Below are 20,918 nucleotides of genomic sequence, written 5' to 3' on the forward strand. Positions count from 1 at the left end.
TCTAAAAATGTCACCCAGAGGAAATAATAGCTTGACCACAGTCTTGTTAAAAACAGCTGAAGAGTTTCCTGAATCCACTAAAACCTTCCTCTTTTCTTCCCCTAGTAAAGGACACATCCTGGTTCTGGGTTGGTCTTCAATTTTAGCTTCGCCTGTAACTCTGCATGTGACCACAGATTCCACGCTACCGCTAACGTGACATGCATTAAACCCAAAGAGGAATTTTTTATTTGGGCACAAGCCAACATGGACTCGACGCTTGGTTTCCGGAGCTGCTCTTCAGTAGGTCAAACTTCAGAGGTCACAGGCTGATTCATAAAATAACAGTTCGAAATGAACCTCATAACTCAAAACTCTGAGGCACAGAAAGTATATTTTTAAGTTATGAATTCAAAAGAATAGTTCTCCCAAAAATTAATTGTGTGATCTTGAAAATATAAATTGCAATTTTGTTGAATGGAAAAGAGAATACTCTGAATAAAAGGACAAAATTTAAGAGAAAAAAAGAGACAAAAATGTTCATTTTGTAGGTGAACTATTCCTTTAAATAGGCAGGAAGGGCTGTGGAAAAACCCTCACGGCACACAGCTAATCATTTACCCGCACAGGTTGGTGGTTTTCCCCTGGCCATAGTTCACAAGAAACATTCCTTTAGCATACGTGACCTGTGCATGTTGTGCGTCTGAAGCCCCGAGGAGAGGCTTTCTTAAGACAAACTATACTGAGTTCAGGCTTTAGTAAAGAACTCTTCACAGTGAGCAGCTAAGCTCTGATATTAAACCAAGTTCACTTATTTCAAGAACAATTTGTTGAACTGAATACAGAACAATATAGGCTAGGTTGGACTACTGCAAATTCCACAGTACATACTGCAGTATACAGTCCATAATTACTGTCTCTATTAAACTAAACACTTAAACTATGTTGCTGTCACATGACCAAGCATATTTACATTGGCAAGAAACATCTAATTATCATCTCAGAAATAAATGCAATAATTGCACATTTATGCATCACTGGTATCAGGAATACCACAGATTAGAGCTTCTGAAAAATGTCAGTTTTAGTAGTGTAGTGTAGTTTGTTTGGAGGTTAACAGCACTTACACACTGCACAGTATGAAGTGTATGCTTAAAAAAATGAAGAAACCATTGTATTCAGTAGTTTGAAGTATTCAATAATCAATCTTTTGAAATAGTGCTGCACTTGTCACTATTTATGCATAAATATACAAATGCATAAACAAATGCATAAATAAATGCATGAATAAATACATAAAAACAAGGAATAAGCTTGAAAATAGTATTCAATAGTATTAAGTATGCAATAATCATCGGTTTAAACTTGTATGCTGCACTTGTCACTATTTATGCATAAACAAATGCAAAAATACACAAATGCATAAATAAATGCATAAATAAATAGATAAATCCATACATATATAATTGCATAATAAAACAAATGCATGCATAAATAAAATAAAAACAAGGAAAAAGTTTTAAAAGTATGCAATAATCAGTATGCTGCACTTGTGACTTGACCTCACTACATTGCATGAATCTTTGAGCCATCTTGTTGGGTTTGGCAATCAATGTAGTTGTTTGTTCCGAGGTGAACAACTCCTAAATATGAAAAACTGCAGTTTTTAATGCATACTGCATACTAACTTAAAATAGGATCTGAAACACTATACAGTGTGCAACAAACATTTGTAGTATGTTACACTGTTGTCACACGACCTTGCTAGGTTGCATCATCTCAAAAAAGTGATGACTGGGAGTAGCACAAGAATAAGTAAAACCATGCTAAATTTAATATGCGGATATAAAAATCAGATATATGGGCTTTAGCTGCAGATTTAGCATTCGGAGGCTGACAACGCTCCACAAAGGGGTCAGCTGTGGTAAAAACAACCCAAGACAGATTGAGAAAAACACCCTCATGATCCCAGCAGAATTTTAAAGCTTTCCCAAAGGACCTACAAGAATTTTTACACCAATATGGGCTGAAAGTCTCTCTCAGCTGATCTAGAATCAGATTTCCCATGTGTGAGTATTGAGCTGCAGGGGTAGATCTGATCTGAGAACAGCAGTCGGAGTTGTTTTGTGGGTTGACGGCAGACACACTTGGTGGGATGAATGGACGAGAACAGCATTAAACTCTGGGTGACACTGTAACAGAGACAGATTGTGTGTGTGTATAACAGGGATGAATGGCCAGGACTTTGGCAATATGCCTGTGCACACAAACCACCGAGAGGCCTTGCTAAGCTTGTTTGTGTGAGTGTGTAATGTTCATGGACAAGAACTTTAGAACAGTTGGCAAGCTCACTTTAACCGAAGCCTAACAAATGACAGAAGAGACCCATGGGCTACAATCACATTTCAAGCTTTAGTGCTCAGTTTTCTGGCTGTTCACATTATTTTGTAAATGTGGCCAATATCAGATTCAAGTGTAAACTGGTAACGGTCCTGAAATTACCCACATGCGCAAAAGAACAACATAGCAGCAGGCTGTCATACGGAAGTAAACATGGAGGCACTACAGTCAGCATTTACACATTTATTTATAAGGTGATGTGCCATGGAAACCAGACGAGGATAAGGGGAAAGAGAGCAAAGCTTGTCTTGTACAGTTTTTCCTCTAGTTTTGCTTGGAGAGAGCTGTCACCGTAATACTTAGGCGTACCTCACTGTCCCTGCACTGACTACCTTCGCAGCTGTCTTCCATATTAACCAAGTGACCAAAGAACTTCTGGTATGTAAAATCTTTGGAATGACTCCCGTCATCCAGAGTGACGTAAAAAGCAGCATGAACCGATATGACTGTTCAGACTGAGGTCGTACTGCAAAAACACTCTTCAGAAAGTCAATGTCCCAAACTCTACTAGGCCTCTTTTGAAGGTGCCACAGTGTGACGCTCTTTAGAAAGTCAACTTCTCAAACTCTTCTACAACACTTTTAAAGGTGCCACAGTGTGACGTTCTTTAGAAAGTCAACTTCTCAAACTCTTCTACAACACTTTTAAAGGTGCCACAGTGTGACGTCCTTTTAAAAGTCAACATACCAATGGCTTACTTCTAGTTGCAGATTAAACATGAATAGAAGTACTTTAAGTACTTCGACAGCAAAAGTATTACACACACTTCCCCTTTAAATTGGAGATTTGGTTTGGAACTGCATGCAGGGTAAAGAACCATAAAGATCTGCTCCACTTACTCACCTGACAACCCCGCCTCTCGATCTCAGAGATGCATTTCTCGATGAGCAATGGAACCATTAATCCTGAAGCTTCCCGTTCTACCACGCGCCGAGCCTCTAGGCCAAACACCTGTATTTCATGATCCCCCTCTGGGCCATCAAGAGAGTTTTGCCTCTGCTCCATGAGGCTCAGCTTCACGTAGATCATTCCACGTGGTTCCAAGCGGACCGCAAGCTGGTGCGTCTTACTCACACGAAACAAGGTCGGGAGAACCACAGTTCCATGGCAGCACACTCGATTCCTTCGCGGAATTGACTCCCAACTGAAGACGACAAGTTTGAGGTGCTGAGCGTTCTCCAGCTCAATGTTGAAGGTGTGGTCCATATCCAGGAAGGCTGTCCGACAGGTCAGCAAGGCCGTGCGAGCTTTATTGACAGAGTCCACCTGGATGGCACAGTAGACGTCGCGAGAATCAACCCGCGGTGGCTTTAGGTCCTCTGCGCCATAGAAGTGCAGACTCATTAGTCCAGAGATGTACGTTAGGCACTTTGGCTGCTCAGAGAAACTGTACGAACGGAAGGCATCGATATCCAGCTCCGTGCCAGGCAGCTTCGGACTTCCGCCATTCCCATTGGGATCCCTGTCTGGGGTTTTACCGTTCTTTCTGTCTGAGTTTCCGTGCTTTCCTGACTTGGCTACAAGTTCGGGTGAGTCTCCATCACTTAGGTAACCTCCCTTACTGGCCGATTTGGGAACGCCACTGGTGTTGCTCCTTCTCTTATCAAAGTTGTGCTGCAAAATAACACTGCTGTCCAGATGGTATCGCCAAATCACATTACCACTCGCCAATGCAGTCGTCACACCCGCCGGGGACAGTCTGGGCTGGGACTGGCCCAACTCTGCCATCCCATTGGCTCTAGGTGAGTGGGCCCTGGTTTCTGATTGGCCGTTGCTGATGGCCACAGTGCTAGATGGGGTCCCTTTAACACTAAGCTTCCGACTCAGATCAGGCAGTTTCTTCATCTTCATGGACAGTTTTCGGACAGTCCGTGGTGACTTGATTTTATCAGGAAAAGACCAGTTGATAGCAGTGCTCCTTTTAGCTAGATTGGGACTAGAAGAGGGAGAAAGTCCACCAGTGGATTGCTCTGAAGGATCTGTGGAATGAAAGAGGAGAGTTTAATTAGTACATTGCCCAAGTCATTGATCATAGCGGACCCTCAGATGAACTCAATACCTCTTGTGGGTATATGTTTTAAGTGAATCTTATACCACAGGATTAATAAATTCCTTATTCTGATTATCTTATAGACGCTTCAAGGATTCAAGCCAAATTCTTTCCAAAACAGCAACAGTGATTTGGAATATTCAAAGCAAGATACTTTATTGGTAGAAGCTGTACAAACAAGAGTGCTTTAAGGACTTTAAAAATGTCACATTATATAGACATGTACAATGGAAATAAGCAGAATAAATGACTCCCATCCAAAATCAACGCATGTCCAAGGTGTAACAGTTCAAAACTTATATCTTCAGTTCTTCAAAAAACATGTAATCAATTATTCCTTTACCTAACCAAAACCCTTGTTGTGTGCTCGAAACAACCCCAATAATTGGACAATTTGACTCATTACCCATAATTCTTTACTATCTCTTTTGGCCTGTTCACTCCTGTTAAGTCCACAGGATTTCCCTTTTCTCTACGCACATACACGCCATAATAATTATATATATCCCAAAAAGTCCCTTTCCAGTTCAGTCACACACATCAAAAACACAGAACATCTGTGGAACATTCCAGTGCGGAGAGATAAACCAGACTTTCGCTGTGGTTAAATTGCTCTATCAGCCTCAGCATAATTTGCTCTTGCTCTCTCGATTAATAGATTCCTTTTACGAGGGACTTCTGGACCTGGGATGCCATTATCTCCACAGTGTGTTACCGCAGTCAATATGCAGTGGCTGACAAAACAGATTTCTTGAACATGCAACCCAGATCGGTCTCCTTCCTCTACCTCGCCCTCTCTTTCTCTCTGATCACATGGCACGTTCGTCTGCTTTACTACAACAGCGGCTCTGTTGCCACAGTTCAGGGCCTCCTTCAACACCCGCCGTTTGATCTGGTACTCACCCACCAAGATAAAACAAAGACCCAATTCTGTTAAAGAGAGAGAGACATGCCAGCGTGAAGAGACCAAAAAAGAGGGAGGCAAGGAAAAAGAGAAAGACTGTTTTGAGAGAGACTGAGGTGGAGGAGACGGGACAGAGGTTCACACTTTAGGGTTGCAAGTGTGTGTGTCTTTTTTAAAAAACAGTCCACACAAATATGAAGATTTTGTCATAATTTACTCCTCATGTCGATCTTGTGTTTTGGAATAGGTCAGAATTAAACCTCTATAAATTCTGTCAGACTAAACTGGGTTAGAAAGACCCACTGAGTCCATTTGCACAATTTGAATGCTTAACTAGACAACTTACATTTATCTAGTTTGTTGTTTATCAATGCATGTTATTCTGAAGACAAATGTTTTTCAAAATGTTTTTTTTTCTGCCTCTGAATGTGGGAGGAGAACAATAAAGCCAACCAATAATATCAGTCTGCTTTTCACAATCCAATCACAAGGCACGAATTACTTACATAAAAGTAAATCTAAAAATAATCCAGACAAATTGATTGCAAGTGTGAATGAGATTTAAAGCTAATTTGATTTGAGGTGGATCGGAATTTTTACTAAATATCTGTGTTTCATAGAGGCTAATCTATGACTAATCATATTTTAATCTTGATCATGATTTCTGCTTCTCTCAAATAATTATAAGTATAATTGCCTGGGATTGGCTCACTTTTTTTTCATTTGACATTTTACTATTTTCTAAGATTTGACCAGTTTCACAACATAAAGAGAGTGTTAATATTTATCATTTAAATATAATACATGCATATGAGTGGACATTCTGTTGATTTGTGATTATGAAAATGTTCAATAATTCTAATGAAATGTAAAAAAGAACAATCGTGATTATAATGAGCAAAATAATCATGATCAGTTTAACCATTATCACACACTTTTACACGGTTAAAAGTTGTAAATAAAATTACAGTACATTTTACAAGAAAATACTTCACGTTTAAAAATGTCATGTTTAATTCAATGTGTTATTTGCTGCAATTATTTGTTACATTTTCTGCAATTTATTAGTGAAAATAAGTTGGTTTTTTTTGTCAGTGTAGCTAATTTAACAGTATACAGCCGTACATGCAAGTGAAAACCTACAGATGTAAATATGCGACCCCGGCCCTCTCACACACACACACACACACACACACACACACACACACACACACACACACACACACACACACACACACACACACACACACACTCACACTCACACTCACACACACTCACACACACACAGAGTCTCAGATAAGGAGGCAAGGGTGCATTCCAAAACACACACACACACCCCTGTTCTCGTCCACTCAGGAAACAGCATCTCTAATCAAAACACTAGATTTATTTAAAGAGTTTATATCCTGAAAATCTAATTTCTATTGACATACTGTAACCTTTTTGTATATACACTGTGTATATGAAAGGGTTAATAACACTCACTCACTCACTGACTGTGTGTGCATTTACTTTACATTTATGATTGTGACAGGTGGTGAGTGGGTCGATCTGGTCACCAGTCACACTAATTATAGAGTGTCAGAAGACATTTTACAGCCTTAAAACTCTCTCTCACACACACTCTCTCTCACACACACACACACACACACACACACACACACACACACACAGTGTCATTAGTGACAGAGAGAAAACTGAAGTGTTTATCTGAGATAGTGAAGTCTGATGTCATGGACTGTGAGTTGAACTGATCACAGATCTTTTCTCTCTAAATGATTCAAGAGCTTCATTTAAAGCCACAGAACAAAGCTCTGTTACACACACACACACACAGGGCTAGGCCAAATTCAGACGTTAATACTTTAAGGCTCTCGTTTAATTCATGAGTGTGAATCTGAATTGAACTGCTCACACCCTGCAGGATGTTGCATTGGAATTTGAATAGTAATGACAGGAAGAGGAATTTACTGAATTACAATTGAATGAAATTCAAACAGAGTCACACAATAGAGGGCTGCCATTTGCCCAACACAAGCTCCAAAATGTAAATGATTGATCATTCATTTGTAAGGCGTTATTCCCTAAATAGGAATGTAGAATATAATTTCATTATATTTCTGTAAAATAAGTTTAATACTTTTTTGACAGCTATCAAAACATTGTTTTCAGATAATTTTACAAAATGACAAAATTTTAATGTGAAAATTTATCATACTTTATCAAATATAATTCATTCAATAGAGAAATATTGAGATACAAAGTGATCTTTCAACATTATCCATAGTTAATTTATTAAATACACACACACACACGCGCACACACACACGCACACACACACACACACACACGCACAAACCCACACACACACACACACACACACACACACACACACACACACGTACACACAAACACACACGCAACACTCACACACACACACAAACACACACACAGACAGACACACTCGCACACACACTCACACAGACAGACAGACACACACACAAACAAACACAAACACACACACGCACACGCAACACTCACACACACACAGACAAACACACACACACACACACACACAACACTCACACACACACAGACAAACACACACACACACACACACTCACACACTCACACGCAACACTCACTCACACACACAGACAAACACATACACACACACACACACACAGACAAACGGACAGACAGACAGACAGACAGACAGACAGACAGACAGACAGACAGACAGACACACACACACACACACACACACCACTCAAGGTCAGGGTGGACTGCTGCCTTTCGCAACGCCACACTCAGATCCGGTTACCTGCCACCCATGGGATTGTGGGTAATATTACCGTCTCCATGTCATCACTATGACATGTAAAAGCCGTGCGAGCGCTCAGACGTCTCTGGGTCGCTCGTGTTTCGGAGGGGTGTTGGGATGGGAGCTAAAGTCAACAGCACAGGAGGAAAGATCCGGAATGGAACACAGCACAGCATTCAGAACAGAGCCTAAAAAACGCACACTCACGCGCACGAGCACGCTTCTCACACAAACGTGGCAGAAGCTCAACCAGTGCACAGAAGAACTTCACATCAACACTGAAGAGTCTCAAAATGACCTTTAAAAGACAAAACAACCATTTCGCTTTTGTAAAGTAACAGTTTCAAGTGAAACAAAGATATTTGACCAAAAAAAAACATTGATTTTATCCAAAAAGTGGACTTTATGTTCCAGGACAGATCCAGACCTGGACTGTGTTCAGAAATCAAAATAGCACACTAACATACTAGCTGTGCTATTTCCACAGTATGCATCGAATACCTGCATGAGCTACTACGTTTGCTAAAGTGTGCATTATACAACAAACCACACAATGCAGCGCACTTGATTTCACATATCATGTGACCAGTGTTACACACTATTTTTAAAACGCACAAACGTGAGATTAAGCAGCAGGTTGATTTTTACACTCAAAAAGCTCAAATACGTCACAAAATCTAACAAACAGACAAAAAGTCACTTCATATAACAGAGCAGAAATTCGCCCTCTCAGATCCAACCTGACGTTAATTACAGGTTTAACATGATCAGCTTAATGAATGTGACCACATCACACGAGCGCTGGTCAAACAAACAGAGCCGACGCTAACAGACATTAACTCAAAGATGTGTTTGTAGCTAGTATTTCAGCTCAAGGGAAGCGTTACGCTGACAGCTTCACTAGTTCGCTGACAGGAGTCTTTAATAGACATGACTGCATTAGTGAATAATGCCACACATTCATACGACGCTAAACACAGAGCTGCGAGAGTCCTGAGAGCCAGAGATGATATGTGACCCTGGAGCACAAAACCAGTCATAAGGGTCCATTTTTCAAAATTGAGAGTTATGCATCATCTGAAAGCTGAATAAATAAGCTTTGCATTGATGCATGGTTTGTTAGGATCGGACAATATTTGTAAATCTGGAATCTGAGGGTGCAAAAAAATCTAAATATTGAGAAAATCATCTTTAAAGTTGTCTAAATGAAGTTCTTAGCAATGCATATTACTAATCAAAAATTAAGTTTTGATATATTTACAGTAGGACATTTACAAAATATCTTCACGGATCCTTACTTAATATCCTAATGATTTTTGGCATAAAAGAGAAATGTATAATTGTGACCCATACAATGTATTTTTGGCTATTGCTACAAATATCCCCCAGCGACTCAACACTGCTTTTGTGCTCCAGGCTCACATATGATACAAGCCAGAAAACCTGTGCAACGTTCCTTTAGCCTAGAGCTGCATAAACTGAAAACCATGATATGGCTTAGTGTGATTATTGATAAATAAATGCACTGTGTGTTTAAGAGTGAAGCGCGGCACTGTGTTCATTTACACGCGAGCAGCTCATGATCCGGTGTTTTCAGTCTCTTCGTTCACAGTAAATGCTGCTTCGTGTGAACTCATCTCTGTTTCTGAGTTTGAGAGGCTCATAACCTGCATCTGAAAACACAACATGCACCAAACATCTTCACAAACTTGTAATAAGAAGTGCTTATAAACCTTTTATTAAGCTTTAAGGGCTCCCTGTGGTTTTCCAGCAAAATAAAAGCGGTTTAACCTTTGAAAATTAGGAAATTAATACCATGGACATTAATATTGCAATTTTACTGTTTGCTCTGTAAAATAAAATATTTAAAAAACATTCTTCACATGTCTCATATTGTTTCATATTTTTTGTAACAAATTAAATAAAATAATATTAATTATTATTACTAATATTATCATTATTATAGCGTTTTTTAAAATATATAATCACATATTTTGGGGCCAAACTGTGCAGACTTACAAACAAGCAAAAACTGAACAAAATGTTTATTTTTATTTTTTATTTAATATTTTATTTTACAAGAAAATTCAACACTTCACATTTAACATATACAATTATTATTATTATTATTATTTTTATTACTATTATTATTATTATATATTTTTTTATTATTTTATAATCTATTACAATATAATTTTAGCAAATATCATAGTAATGTTTTTCATTTCAGTAATGTAATTCAATAATAATAATAAATATTATTTTATTAAAATTTTTATCATGATTATTTTCTTCACATTATTTGACAGAGAAATATAGCTAAACTAATATTTCTCATTTTAGTAATATCATAAAAATATTAATTTATTATTATTATTACTATTATTATTATAAAATTTAAAAAATATATTTTATAGTCTATTACAGTATAATTGTAGTAAATATCATAGTAATATTTCTCATTTTAGTAACATAATTCAATAATATTAAATAAATAAATATAATTTTTTATTTTTTATCATCATTGTTTTCTTCACATTATTTTACAGAGAATTATAGCTAAAATAATATTTCTCATTTTAGTAACATAATTCAATAATATTAAATAAATAAATATAATTTTTTATTTTTTATCATCATTGTTTTCTTCACATTATTTTACAGAGAATTATAGCTAAAATAATATTTCTCATTTTAGTAATATGATAAAATAATAACAATTTATTATTATTATTATATAGTCTTTTTGATACATAATCACAGATTTGTGGGCCAAACTGTGCAGCCTTACAAAAAGCACTCATTGTAAAAAAATTATAATTTTTTTTTCAGCATGTTTTACAAAACAATAACATTCCAGTCTTCCGACTTCAAAATGATACATTTAATTCAATGTGTTACTTGTCATTTCTATTTAATTATTTGTCAGATTTACAACCAATTCCTGAATGAAAGCTCATTAAAACCACATGAAAAGCAGCTGCACCTGTGGCTCTGCTCTCCTCCTGCGGCTGTGTTTCGTCTCTGGCTCGTCCCGTCTGGATTCTGACGGCGGGAACACAGTTCGGCAGATCGCGCTCTTCATCCTCTGGGATGGGGTTGTACCAGATCTCTCCCTCGGCGTCTGCGTCGTCCTCGGCTGGGTCCGGCGCTTCTGTAGACGTGAATGAAACGCCATCAAACCACTGGACATTTACAGTATCTGCACTGTATTCTTAGATTTACAAGCAGTGTTGCTATCAACTAAAACTATTGAAAACATTTTGTGTTCAATTAAATAAAGCTGAAATAAAATCTAAATATTAGTATAAATATAACATTAACATTTTTATATAAAATGTTATTAATTTTAAATAAAAAAATATTAAATGTAAAACATAAAAAAATTAGAAATGCTGAAAACAAAATCTGAAATTAAAATAAATTTAAAAAAGAAAACTATTTAGAAATATAAAAAACTAGTAAAACGACAAAAGCACTTGAACTGAAATAAAGCTAAAACTGAAATAAAAATAAATTAAATAAATGATATTATTTAGAAATACAAAAACAAAAAAAAAGACAAAATAACACGATTACAAAACAAAACAACCTAAAATGAAAAAAAAAAACTGAAAAGTTAAAATACAAAAATAGAAGCTAATGTAAAATAATAGTATACAAATAATTATTTTTCTATTTCACGAACTGTAGTTTAATGAAGTGAAGTCATATATATTTATTTTACTTTATGTATTTTTCAGTTTTAGTTTTCATTTTAATTTAATTTTGTTCTTATATTTACAACCAGTGTTGCTATCGTTAACTAAAACTATCAAAAACACATTTTTGTTCATTGAAATAAAACCGAAATAAAGTAAAATAATAAACACTAGACATAAAACGTAAAGTAAGCGAAAATGAGAAATGTTGTCTTGTACTAAATTCCTAAAGCGCTTCAAAAAAGAAAAAGAAAAAAAAATTAAAATGATTAAAAATGAACGAAAGCACAAAGTCAGCGTTCATATCAGCACTAATCATGAGCCGTCACTGTGAATTCACACCACTATCTTCTGCACAGCTGGAGGGCCAGACGAAAACATACCATCAGAAGTTTCTACAATGCTTGATGTTGTATTTCTTTCTCTAAAACTACATTTCATTACAGACGTGTTGAACATTCATCGCATTAAAGACATTAAAACTACAATAACAATATCGATGTTTTTGTGACATTGGCTCAAGCATGCATGGGAAAAACAGCTAAATAATAATAATAATAAATGAATAAATAAAATACGTAAATTCATTATTAAATAAATAAGAAATGGAGATGCAAAGATGCAATGGAAAAAACAGTTAAATAAATTAATTCAGTTAATTCAGTAATAAATTAATAAATGAGAGATTGATGCAAACATGCAAGAAAAAAAAACAGCTAAATAACAATAAATTTAATTCATTTAATTAAGTTAATTAATAAATAAATGAGAGATGAGCTTGACTTAAACATGTAAGGAAAATGCTAAATAAATAAATAAACATTTTAAAGAAAGAAATCAGTTAATTTATTAATAAATTAATAAATGAGAGACAGATTGATGCAAAAAATGCAAGAAAAAAACAGCTAAATAACACACAAACAAACAATAAATAAATAAAATAAATGAATGCATAAATGAGAGATGGAGGCTGACTCAAACATGCAAGGAAAAAACAGCTAAATAATAATAAATAAGTAGTTAATTTGATTAAGTTAATTTACCTTATTTTCATTTAGTTTAACTTGATGCACTAAAATAACTAAAACTGAAATAAAGTTTTATAAAACTATATATATAGAAAGAAAACGACCAAAACGGGAAAATATACAAATGAACTAATATATTAACATATATAAATAAACAAATAGCATCTGTAAAGACACTTTAAAGGACTGATGAGTAGGCCTGTCGCAATAATCAATATGTTGACTTATCACGCAATATATGTACATGACCTCAATCATTTTTATATTTACCCCTTTATATTTACTTCAAAATTCATGTCACCATGTTTTGTACATTCCACTTGCGCTTGTGTCTTTCGCAGCTTCTCGTACATAACGCGGTGCAGTCATGAGGTGCTAGTTCACATTTAATAAATGCTTTAATCTGCAGATATGGTCTTGTTTAGGGATCTGACGGACATCTGACTGCGGAGTAGTGATTGTGTTTTTCTGCAATACAGTGCAGCCTTCATTTACAGAGAAAAGAAGGTCCGGGAAAAATCTGTAGATGGAAACATCTCCATACAAGCTCTTTCTGCATTTTTCTTTTTTTTTGTACTTGTTACTTTGCACTTTTTGTTAGAAAATGTTTATTATTTATTCAAGTGTTTTAAGGTATCTAATATTTTGATACTTAATTTCCGTGATCTAAATATTCTTAAAAAGTAAAAGTTTGTTGTCATTTGGAAGTGTGTAGGGCATCTTGCATTATTATGCCGTTACATTATGATTATATATTCAGTGGCATAAAATGGTCTTGGACAATAATATCGCTTATCGCAATTATTTCTGGGGCAATATATTGCACAACAAAAAGTTATCGTGACGGGCCTACTGACGAGGTTCACTCAACTGTACAGAAACTGTGCTTCGAGAGCATCCAGATTTGCAGAGGGCTGAACGCAGACGTCCAACACCAGCGTGACTGTGTTTGTGTGTGAGGTTATGCAGTTCAGAGCTCAGCTGTGACGCTGTTAAAGGCTCTTTCATGACGGAGGACGAGCTCTCACACGCCCAGGATTCCTGCTGAATGACGTTTACAGCCTTCCTCTCAATATTTATACACACACACACACACGTGCACATCAGCCGCACACTTACACACAAACACGCGTGAACTTTAGACACGTCTACATATGGAGCAGCGGATTCGATTACAGGCCGCCACACAAGCGAGCCGTACAATGAAACAATTACAGCGGGAGAAACCAGAACAGCTTTCAAGGAAATCACAAGAGCTAGAAAACTATTTGGAGACTTCTTGCACATTTTCTCATTTAAAAATGCTAAAACAACCCTGAAACTCCAGAGCAAAACCATTTATACACGTAAACAACACCTGATGGTCATTAGACTATGTAACAAACTATCAGATAAACTTTCTGTATTTGCATGTTTTTTCTATCGCTTCACAAACACAAAAAGTGCCAATATTTTGAACAATAATGTCATTTTTCAACACTAGATCTATTGCTTTATCATTTCAAACTGCTTTTCCCCTCCAGTGTGAGTCTTGTAAAGTGTTTCTTTAGAAAAAAAGTGGCACTTGCTTTTATATTTTTCAATCTAATTTCTATCTAATGCATTTTAAAGCACGTTTGCTCTGGGTTTCGGGCTGTTTTTAGGGCTTTTAAATGAGCAAGCGTCCCTCGGGGCTCGAGAGGAACGACCGTCCCCCTCCTCCACGTATTGTGCTCCAGTTTCTGGCTTTCGGTCATCCGAGAGTATTCCCAAGATCACTGCAGCAGCCACATCCTCCAGACTGCAGACATCTAAGAACACATTCTGACACTCAATCTCGTTATGATGTCATCGCCACCGCCGGCCAATCAGATCACTGCGTTACAGCAACACTGGACACAATGTTACTGCACTGCTGGCCAACGTATCACTGCAGCTCCAGTGCTTCTAATGAATGTGTGTGTGAATCTTATACAAATCTTTCACTCTAAAAGCAAAAGAAAAAAATTGAAGAAATGTTATTCTGCCTAAAAAAATTAAGCTTATTTTTATTTTTTTTGTATTGTATTTTTAATTATTATAATGTGAAAAAAAAAAAAGATTTTTATTTTTTTACTTTATTAATGAGTTTTTTTTTTTAAATGATTAAAATCCGCATAAATTAAAGGAATTAAAACAAATACTAAATTGTACTTATAGTAGCTGGGACTTCATAATTACAATTACAACTACAATTCTATTATTTAAATATTTAAATATATATATATATATATATATATACACTGTATATACATAGACGCACCATAACAATAAGGAAAATAATCAAAGGGAACAATTACTTTTCATTAAAATCAGCATAAATTAAAGGAAGTAAAGCAAATACTACATTGCATAGTGAAAAAAAAAAAGATTTAAATGATTTAAATGATTAAAATGTGTAATGATTAAAATCCGCATAAATTGAAGGAATTAAAACAAATACTACATTACTAAATTGGTAGCTGGGACTTCATAATTACAATTACAACTACAATTCTATTATTTAAATATTTAAATATATATATATATATATATATATACACTGTATATACATAGACGCACCATAACAATAAGGAAAATAATCAAAGGGAACAATTACTTTTCATTAAAATCAGCATAAATTAAAGGAAGTAAAGCAAATACTACATTGCATACTTATAAAAATTGTATGTGTATATATATATATATATATATATATATATATATATATATATATATTCAAAAATATATATTTGTAAATATTTGGGAGGGGGAAAATTAATGCATAATTGTCAAGAAAATAATGACACAATGCAAATAATATTAAAGATACAAAAACAGGTCTCATTTTCTTTTTAGGGGTGATTAGGGTTGAAAAATGATTTGAACATGTTCTTGAAGGTTTGTGTGAGATTAACCAGTATTTTCCTCAAATAAACCAGGCTATCTAAATAGATCAGCACACAAATGCTACCAAAATAAGTTCAGTTCACTCATTCAAACCTCAGACACCTAAGATTAAAATAAGCTGTGGATAACAGGACGGACTAATCCTACCTTAACGAACGTGTAATGTCTCTTTTCTAATCCCCGCCTGCATTCAAGCCCTCAGGAACAGAGAGCAAACAAGTGAAACGACGGCCTTGGCATTCCAAATATTCCCTCCCTGGGGCTCCGCGTTCCCATGGGACGGGAACTCACTCGAGAACAGCTCCCTCCGGCCCAAAACAAACATCACTGGCTCATCAGCAAATACACTTTTTTGTATAAAATTGTTAAGCATAATGTTGTCAGGGAGACACACACACACACAATGCTGATGTGTAGACAGGTTGGGGGGGTGGGGGTGTGTGTGTGTGTGTGTGTGTGTGTGTGTGTGTTTCTGTACATCAACAGTTGTCTCCTTAAAAACAAACACGCTTCCTGGCCACGCTCCCTGAAAATGCACTAGCAATGCCAAAGTCATGGGTTCTATTCTTAGGAAATGCAGTGATTAAAAAATAGTCATCACTTGCTCAGCAATGGATGCTCTGCAGTGAATGGGTGCCGTCAGAATGAGAGCTGATAGTTTTTATCAGCTGTTTGGACTCTCATTCTGACGGCACCCATTCACTGCAGAGACCCTGATGCAATGCTACATTTATACAAATCTGATGAAGAAACAAACTCATCCACATGTTTGGATTAAACTTTGCTTTTTGGGTGAACTATTCCTTGAAGTCACTTTGGATAAAAGCATCTGCCAAATGCATAAATGCAATTGCATTGTAAATCTCCATGAACACCACGTCCACTTCCTCTAATTCTGCTCGCATGGCAGTAAAGAGCAACTCTATTATTTCTACATAAACTGCCCAAAGGCCACATTCAACACACAAGATGAGCTCTGCTTGTGTTAATAGCTTATCCTTAAATCTGGCCTTGAAACCAATTTACAAAGTCTGTTTTGGTCTTCAGTGTAATCATGTAGTTTTCTCGTAGGACTGCATTTAAACATGACTATAAACGTGCATTTGAAGCCTGCGTGCAGAAAACAAACAAGCCTGCATCTATCAAAATCATTGGTTTACATGCAAGACACCTAAAAGAAGTCCAAGTTACTGCTCTGCACAAACAAAATACAACAAACTTTGATGCATATCTGTCCCAAAATGTAGCCTGATACGTTCAGATTTGTGGTTTACACTGGAATTCAAAGTTCTGAATAGATTAGTAATGGACGCAAGCAAAATCACAATGATTCCTATTGGTTTCATGATAGAAGATAGCCGTCGACCAATTGTTTTCTTGGATACACACTTGACAGAGCTGCAGATGGACCTATAAAATACATTGATAACCCATAACACATCTTACCAGCAGAAGGGTTCGAGCATCTCGCATGTTCAATAAACATTCACATTTAACCTCAGCACAAAATCACCACCATCACCAAGAAGACAAGCGTGAAATGAATTATTCAGAGAGTGAGTGTGTTAGTGGAGAGGAACCAATCCAGCCTCAGGCCCGCCGGCACGCTCCTGCCAACCGTGTTAGGTGAAACGGCATTAGTCATGAAGGAAGAGGAGGAAAAACCCCAGCACCGGTTAAAAGACACCGAGAAGCTCTCTCAGCGCTTTCCACCAGAGATTGTGAGATGAATGAGATGGTTTTGAGGTCCTCCACGCCAGCGGCCGTCCATACCTGTCTGCTGCCTCACGTGATTGGCTCTCAGCGAGGAACCCGCGATCCTCTGCTTCATCTCGGACGAAAGCACGCGACCTTTCTGCATCCACTCTTGCATCTTGTTGACGGTGACTCCGGGATGTTTGGGCACCGCTGCGTCGTCGCAGGATCGGCGCGCTGAAGCAAGCGTCGGGAGGGCTTCCGTAGGGTTCACCTGTTGCACATCGAGACCCGATGCGACGGCGGCTCGCGACTCTTCCTCACGGTTTGACGAGTACTTCACCTTGCTGTCGCTCACCGACCGCTGGAGCGTCGTTTTGGGAGTCGCGTCGTGAATATTCTGCAAGCTTCTGCTCTGCGAAGACCCCGTCAGACCCACCCCACATCGTCCGAGAAACGCAGAATCGTTACGTTCTTCGGACGAACACGCGTCGCTTTCTGTGCTGACGCTGCCGTGGGATTGACTAGCGCTACTGGCCTGATCCACAAATTCGTTATCTTCGACCTGACCGTCGAATCTGATGTTGTGCATTGTGTTTATTAGCAAATAATACGCCTCTTTCAGTTGGGACTTCAATCTGTCGGTTTCGTTAGATTCCGACGCCGATATCGGCTCACCGATATTCGTATTTCGCTCTTTCAAGTGAGTGTGAGACTCATAAAAGGGTAGAGTTTGGTTATCATAATAATCGTCGTCCTCGCTGTCGACTGAGTGGTGTCGAGGGGCCCCATCTCTCAGCCCAGGGGCCACTGTTATTTTTAGATCAGTGGGGAAAAAATTCGGACTTTGTAATGCGGGCATCCTAAACTCTCCATGATATTCCAGCGAACTCTCTATAACCTGAATTAAATCGCTTTCCGCGTCTATATAATCAAACACATGAGGCTGGGGGCCCCTGGCGTGACGTTCAAAGTCGCTCATAATGTTTTCCCCGGCCTTTTGCTCGAGTAGTGTAACATTTGGTCCTTTATTCTTTAGATCTTGACCATCTGCTAGCTGTAAAGCCTCTCGTCGGGGTTTTAAATCGCAGCCGCTGAAGCCGACCGAGTCTCCGCGGACCCGCGGCGTCTGGAGACGCTTCAGCTCGGTGCGCTCGCTTTGATCAGCGGGGCCCCCGGGCCCTGAGAACCCGGTGACACGCACAGCGCACCGGGGAGCCGCGCTGCAGCCGAGAGCGGCCACACACCTCTCCTCAGCCCTCATCGCATGTGAAATGTAATCTCTCTCTGTCTGCGTTTGAGAAACTTTTTCTTTACCTTCTCTCGGCCGGTTCGCGGTGCTCGCGTCTTTCCCTTTGGGTTTCTTGCCCCTGAGTTTGGCTAGAATTGTCCTCCGCAGAGGATCAGCCATCGGTACCGATCCGATCCTCCAGCTTTAGTTCCGTTCAGCGGGGCTCCGGAGCAAAAGTAACCGTGTTAGAAGCGCATCCGTGCGGGCACGACACTCCGACACACCGCGGTCAGAGCGCTGCTCCATGATCCTCTGAAATCAAATCACACGCGCACACACATTCTCTGTGTGTGTGTGTGTGTGTGTGTGTGTGTGTGTTGAAATAGTTCAGATAGTTTCTGTGGGGGTTAAAGGTTTAGAGGCGGAGCTCAAACAAACTCCACATGCATCCAGCAGCTCTGCAGCTACTTCACTCATCCAGCAACTAGTCCATGCAAGTGTGTACATCATTCTATCCTAAAACATACTAGTAATACAAACTACTTAAAAAACTATATTACATGCATAACATACATATATTTCATACATAAATGAAAAAACATATATTTTTGAAAGTGTATGTATATATGTTATTATATATTTTTATGAAAGTATATATGTAAAATATAAATGTATAATAAAAATGTATCATGTATATATTGAAACATCTAAAAAATGTATACGTTTATATTAAATGATGAGTGTGAATATTGTATTATGCATAAACATATTAAAGTATATTTTTATTATATAATTAATATTTCAGTGAAAGTGTATATATATATAATTTTCATTTATATAATTTTACTTGGACTCACGATACCTATATGTAAAGCTATATTATATACAGATCATAAGAATTTTAAATAAAATGTATATAATAAATGTATGATTTATTATATTTAAAATAGTAAAGAATAAATGACCCTACTATATCATATATATATATATAAAATATTATTAAATTATATAACTAGACAAAATAATTATAATAATAATGGTCTGACAGTCATGATTTGTTTTTATATATATATTTAAAAATATTTTAATCTTCATAAACTTTGATCCGTTCAGCATATTTGTTAATGACAATGTTACCAAAAATAGATCTGAATTCTTTCTCAAGTTTGTAGAATTGCTGTAGTTTTATGGTCCGTTAACTTAATTCGATTTTTAACCTGTGAGTTATTAAGCCTGATGATTGTCCCATAACGACAGTATTAATTTATGACCCAAGCATCCTGGATGAGTTGGCGATGGGTTTATAATATCACTGATCAGGCCTGTTTAGATAGATTACAGCTCAACACTGATATATGGACTAATAGGCTGATTATGTCTGAATAGGATAATCATCACAGGAATGACTCTGCAGGGAAACTGTTTCTCATTCATATTCCGGCCTTCTTGTTTACAAACTTGTCAGCACACGTCTGAGACGGACCGAAGCACGCAGAGATCCCATCAACACGCCTGCATGTCCCGGCAGCCTCCGGCTTCTGGGAATAATCGGGAATGTTTGTCTGAAAGACAGTCAGTATCCGGCAAATCACTTCATCTCTTCCCTCAAAGATCCTGCGATTAAAATACTGACTCATGCTTTTCTTTTAGATCCGACAAGCGTCCGACAGAGAGAGAGCCAAGAGAAACCAACAGCATCTGAGGATGTTAATCCCTTATTTACCTCAGCAATAAATGCATTATTCAAACATTTCCGCTCTGATTTTTTGGGGGGAATGTTCAGCATTTAAAGACTGTATTTTGATTACTATTATAAATGCAGCTAAACATTTTTTTTTTTTTTTAAATCTATAGTGTTTGTAAACAGAACAATAAACTCATAGAAATTAAAATCATAATTAACATGCACAAATCCCTATTTTTGCTAGTTGTTTTTATTATTTCAAGATTGATTTTATGACATAATCAATCAATACTTAACTGTTTATCATTCAGGAGAAGAACACTTGTATATACTAGTTTATTACTGAAAATATTTAAGTAACCACACACACACACACACACACACACACACACACACACACACATTCAGGAGAAGAACACTTGTATATACTAGTTTATTACTGAAAATATTTAAGTAACCACACACACACACACACACACACACACACACACACACATATAGACTTAAAATTCTAA

At 37.2% G+C, this 20,918-nt stretch overlaps 1 protein-coding gene across 1 annotated transcript in view; it reads right to left on the reverse strand.

The window, feature by feature from the left end:
* LOC107570195 (rho GTPase-activating protein SYDE2-like) overlaps positions 1 to 18,899 on the reverse strand; it is a 32,054-nt gene extending 13,155 nt beyond the window's left edge. Inside the window, exons 1-4 of the mRNA XM_016256400.1 lie at positions 17,567 to 18,899; positions 14,575 to 14,676; positions 11,144 to 11,311; positions 3,223 to 4,358 (exon numbers count right to left, since the gene is read on the reverse strand). Coding sequence (XP_016111886.1) covers positions 3,223 to 4,358; positions 11,144 to 11,311; positions 14,575 to 14,676; positions 17,567 to 18,899 — 2,739 coding nt within the window. The remainder of the gene's footprint in view (positions 1 to 3,222; positions 4,359 to 11,143; positions 11,312 to 14,574; positions 14,677 to 17,566) is intronic.
* Positions 18,900 to 20,918: the final 2,019 nt, after the last annotated feature.

This window comes from Sinocyclocheilus grahami, unplaced genomic scaffold, assembly GCF_001515645.1.
Source record: "Sinocyclocheilus grahami isolate Dianchi unplaced genomic scaffold, SAMN03320097.WGS_v1.1 scaffold1425.1, whole genome shotgun sequence".
Lineage (NCBI taxonomy): Eukaryota > Metazoa > Chordata > Actinopteri > Cypriniformes > Cyprinidae > Sinocyclocheilus > Sinocyclocheilus grahami.